The 5728-nt window shown below is 39.7% G+C and overlaps 1 protein-coding gene across 1 annotated transcript in view; it reads right to left on the reverse strand.

Annotated features, from left to right (window-relative positions):
- Positions 1-382: 382 nt before the first annotated feature.
- LOC116686650 (substance-P receptor) overlaps positions 383-5728 on the reverse strand; it is a 70441-nt gene continuing 65095 nt past the window's right edge. Inside the window, exon 6 of the mRNA XM_032511667.1 lies at positions 383-2643. Coding sequence (XP_032367558.1) covers positions 2298-2643 — 346 coding nt within the window. The 3' untranslated portion in view covers positions 383-2297. The remainder of the gene's footprint in view (positions 2644-5728) is intronic.

A 5728-nucleotide genomic window follows, 5' to 3' on the forward strand; every position in this document is an offset into this window, starting at 1 on the left:
ACAAAAATACCAAGAAAAAGCACACAAATGAATTAGGCATCAAGACAATTAGGTGAACTGGATGTAAATGTAAAAACAAATGTAAATCCAGACCAGGGTTATTATAATAAACTAAAATTAAAAAGATAATAGGCAGGGATGTATATTTTTAGTAAACTGAATAAACATTTATTTTAATCTACGCTGTGGAAAAATCTAACAATATGTGGCGGCGACACATCGCTCGGCCTTGGCTTGGTAGCGTCACATTTCACCACGACACATTTCCTGGTTCGCCTCCATAAACAACATGAAATCAAGAACTCTATAGCTACAGATTTCCCACCGTGGTCAGAAAGCACAGGGGAGACACTTTGTTTCTCTCACTATTTGTATGAGACACAATATGTCTCTAGAGTCGGTACTCACTCCAAAGCTAATCACGTCACTCTCTCACTTGCTCTACCACACCCACACACACACACACACACACACACACACACATATATGCCGGCCCTGCTATTCTTTTAAAGAGACGAGACACACACACACCAACGCACAGTATAAACTTCCAGCCACTAACGTAGGCTACGGTGAACGCTCTGCTTGGAGCCTCCTCAGAACCATAAAATCAAGCAGAATCGCAAAAATTCAACATTAAACATCATGGCCAACGTGTATTTTGTATGTTGAGACAATACACCTGGCCCTAACAAAAACAAACTAAAACTACTGGAAATCAAGAAATCAAAAAAAATTCTGTGAAATTTCAAAAAGACCTATCATAACCCTGATCCAGACACAGAGTGCATGTTTCAGCCAGGTGGAAGGGTAATGATATTAACATCAACATTTCACAGTTTGTCACGACCCAGTGTCACGACCCAGTATCATGTACTGTATGTCTTACAAAGGCGGAGCTAGTTGCACAGACGCGTGGCTGAGGGGAGGGTCATTATTGTCAAACTGTATTCATTCTGTGGGAAACTGGAGCGTTCCATTTGCTCTTCATTGTAGATCGGTTTCTAAGATACACACCAGGGTTGTTTGGGTTTAGAGGAGTCACAGGAAAATAAATCTGGGATTGAAGACTCATGTTGGGCCCATTTACCTTGAGGTTCACCGTTGCCTCTTCGGCATTTGGAGCTCGCTTATGTTCCAGAGACGATGCTCCCAGCTGGTGAAGTCCATGTTTAGCCCGATGACAGCTGGGCTAGGCGCTGCAACGATTACTCTGCTAATTGATTAACTCTTTAAATGATCAATTCATGCAAAAATTGCAGAAATGCTGTCTTCATCTGGTCAGGTATGGAGATGTTTTGCTCTATTTTTGTTTCATATCATAAGAAACAGAACATCTTTGGGCTTCAGACTGACAAAACAAGAAATCAAAAGACCTCATCTTGGACTTTAAGAAACTGGGATGCCATTTTTTCTGCCTTTTTATAGAACAAACGATTAATCGATTAATCAGAACAACTGGCAGAATAATTATGCAGCCTCATTTTTCAGCATGCTTGCTTAGAGCACTCTTTGGGGCAGATAGGCACTCATCCTGCACATTGGATTGCTTATGCATACACATGCAAAGTTCAGAGTCTATGCTCTGTTGTCTATCTCCTCTCCTCCTATCTCATCTTCTGGGAGAGCCTTTCAACAGAACCCACACATTTGCCTGTTTTTTTTCAACTTCTGCGCAAAGAGTTACTGTGAAAACCAGGATTTACTCCATTACAGGTGTAGAGGTCTCCTAGCTCTGTGTCTTTGCAGAAAACAGCTCTGTTAAAATGAGAAGCCGCTGTGTTCACAGCATGATGGTCTAATGTTATAGCGCCACTCGAAAATAGACTTATGTGAAGTCACACCGCTTGTGCGATTGAAGATGTGTGAACGTTCCTTCTGCACTGAGAGCAGGCTGATGTGACAAGTGAAGGCTGTGAAGATGGTAGGCGCTAGCATCTGCTGCAATGTACCTTTTGAACTGGAATTTGCTCATGTCATACTGTACATGTTATGCTTGTCATAACTTTTTGGCAGTGAGCAAACCTTTCTAATGAGAGTTGATCATTAACTGTGAGCGGCATGAGTACTTGTTACAGGGTGAGGATGACGCTCAGTGAACAGGGACTTAGTCTCACTTGCAAATTACCTGGCACGCCGTTCCAGTGAAAATGTAGTCATCAATAACCCAGCCACAGTCACTGGCAGACTAACTCACAAATTTATGCTGTACTTTTGCAACACACACAAGCAAAGGCAACTAAATGAACAATCAACTCACTCTCTTTCCCTGCTGTCCTGCAAACCACATTTGAGGTTTATTCCTGCAAGTGGTTACTAGAGTAGAAACTGGACGTCTCTGAGACCGTTTTAGAGACGCTCTGGAGCGATGACCCGTTGGAGGTGAGGTCCAAGGAGGAGCTATGTGGTCTGGCCCCGACCGCAGCTCCACCGTGCCGTGGACCTGCTATTGCCTTGACCCTTGGCGGCTCCATGTCATCCCCAACCTGGGTCACAGTGGACACGGTGGTCTCCATCCGGCTGGCCCTGAAAACACTTGTCTGGGTCTGAAGGTAACGAGTGGACTTGAGTTCCAGGCCTTCATAAGAGCCTCGCGGGACGCAGGGGCAGAAGCGGAATGCTTGTTTAAAACCAGCACGAAACCTGTGCAAGAAAAACAAGATTATTCTCATTTAGATTGGTTTATGTGCACATTTAAAAACAATGAAAACTAACCTATGATAGAATAGAGAGCATACAATTATTGTTTTAGTAATGGCTGGCTCAACCACCAGGGCTGAAAATATACCTGCCAATATACAGCAGGAGAAAAACCAAGAGAGGATTGTGTGTCTCTAGATCAGGGAAACATATTAATCTTTAATGAAAAAGTGGATTTTGCATTATATTTCCCCTGTAAGTGATGTCATCACTTCACCCTTCCTGAAACGTCCAGATTTTTCCTCAGTTTTATGGTGATACTAACTTGTAACAGAATAGGTACAGTAGTTAACTACACTTAAATTCCTCCCAAAAAGTCCAGATTAATCCTCAGTAGATTACCCTGTAATAATACAATAGGTACCCATTAGGAAAGAAATAACTACAGAATACACAAATATTTGTAAGATCCCAAATTGTTACGCCCTTATTCTATGATTTCACATCTTTTTCCCCTATACCTAAATATGATAAGTATTGGTATATAATCTACTAGTAAACCTAACTTCGGAATAGGTACGCTGTTTGTTGCGGGTTGTAATCTAAAGCGTTACCAAAGAGTTTTGATGTAGCTTTTGCTAAACACCAGCAATTGTGGCAACAGTGGGTAACTGACATTACTGAGTTGCAGGAAGCTCTTTTCAGGGTAAAATCTCTCGTAAGACCAATTTGCACTACCTACCTAGAAACAAACTTTTTTTAAACGTAACTTTATTCTATGAGTGTGGACCTTGTGTATTATTTCAAATGTGTATTAGGTCAATGAAAACAGACTTTTTTTAAATGTTAACGTGTGAATTAGAGACTAGCAGGTAAACAAAGTTGAGCATTTAGCAGCTTAAAAGCCAAAAACTTTGACTGCTAGACAAACAAAAATCAATTGATGCAGATTCAAAGCATACAGACTGTCCATTTTGTATCTTCTTATTATTAACAACACAATTGCATTACATTCCTTAGTACAGTTGGTTTTACTGTTGTAGACTGTAACATTTCCATTTTGAAGTAGCAGCCCTATGGAGTTCTGGATAAGATATGCACTTTGATTTAGTGTATCTGTGTGCACATTTTGAAAGTTAGAAAGTGTCAAATTAAAAGCGTACCAGGGTAGGAAGGCATTATGTCCTTACAATTACTGGTAAGCTTTACATGTCTAACATTTGTGCAGGAAGTGTTGACATTTATTGACAACAGCAAACCTAAAAAGGAATGAATTAGTGTGTATTTCTGTTAAAACAACACAGTTAATTTAAAATTGCTATGTTTTTGTTAAATGTAAAAATAAAAATTGGAGCAGATCATAAAACAGGGAGGCTTCTTTCTAATATATGATAAAGCATACGGTCGCTGTCTGTAAACCGGGTTCACATGGGGGCCTGGTTCTCTCTGCAATTGAAATATTTGAAAATCTACACTAAGTGAGTAAGTAAGTAAGTAAGTAAGTAAGTAAAGTTTATTTGTATAGTATCTTTCACCGATAAAAATCACAAAGTGCTTCACAATAAAATGTCATACAATAAAACAAATTAAAATACAAGAAAATGTAAATACAAATTGAAAACATAAATGGACTGTTTTTTTATACGACTACTCAAAGCGCTTTTACACAGTACAGGAACCCTTCACACACATTCTCATCAGATAGACATTCACACACATTCGTTACACTCCGCTGCGCAACATCAGGGTTAAATGTCTTGCACTTCCACATGTAACAACATCCATTTAATTCTGTACACATCCTCCAGATATTATAGATCCAGTAAAGCATTCATGGAGCGCAACCTTTAAAAAAATGTGTTTGTCTCACAAAATGCGGTTGAAAAATAGTTTGTCCTTCCACTCTCTGGTCATACAGGTCTACAAATAGAGTTAACACCCCCTGACGTCATCGTCAGCATCATCACCACCATCACCATAGGATTGAATACCAATCATACAATTCTAATTAGTTTGATGATCATGCAATGCAGTTTACAAGAATCCCAGAGAAATAAAATCCCACAACACTGATCCTCTACTAAATCAGTATTTACATATTCAGCAGTCATTTCTTTTTCCATCTTCACACCAACAACAACAGGCAATTTGGAAATTTGTCCAAACTGACAAGAGTAATTACTATATGGCTGATACAGTGTACGGTGGCTAACAGAGATTAGGGGTGGGGTGTCACGGTCAGCCCGTGACTTATGGTTTGTTAGTTCTTTTCCGCTCTGTTGCGTTTGTCCTGTGTCTGTGTGGTTGTGGGAGTGGTTTCGGGGTCATCTTGGGGCACCTCGATCTTTCGGTTCATGGCTATCCTATCTACTCTGCTCAAAGACTCTCCTGACATCCAGCGCCAGATACTTTTCTGCTATCCATGTGGTAACTACCCTCAGCCGACTAAGTATCTCACGTATGATCTACTTGCTTAGACTTAGACCTTTAAGTAATTGTGCTTTGTTTATTTTTCTACTTTAGTATATTTTTGGATTGGAGTTCCTAAATGCTCCCTGCCTTGCATCCCCACCATGCCATGCCACACCACCAGCTCTGGATTCCCAACCACTCCCCTCAACCTTGCCAACCAAACCAACTTACTCTTTGTCTATAAAGATTAATACAAATCTTGTTACACCTTCTACTTCTGAGTCTGCGTGTGAGTCCAGATAAACTGAAAATCTACCATTGGGGAAATAATCGATACAGCATAGTATTGTGATAATTTCAGTGACAATACTGTGTTGATACATAGACGCCAAGTATTGTCATACTGTATATGTGTTGGTCAGTTTGTCTGCTTGACAATCCTGTTTTGCAACAATGAAATTGAAGTGAGATGAACAAACAGAGAAATTTATCTTTTTAGACAAAACAGATTTTGACAAAAATTTGAAGTGGGAAAAAAGGTAATTAATGCAATATGTTTATAATCGCAATAATATTGTATTGTGACAAACAATGGGGATCGAAGATTTGAGCACCCTAGGTACATTTTTGTATTAATGTGCATAAAGAAGCCAAGAAAAGATGGAAACATCTCCAA

The sequence above is a fragment of the Etheostoma spectabile genome, unplaced genomic scaffold (genome assembly GCF_008692095.1).
Source record: "Etheostoma spectabile isolate EspeVRDwgs_2016 unplaced genomic scaffold, UIUC_Espe_1.0 scaffold433, whole genome shotgun sequence".
Classification (NCBI taxonomy): domain Eukaryota; kingdom Metazoa; phylum Chordata; class Actinopteri; order Perciformes; family Percidae; genus Etheostoma; species Etheostoma spectabile.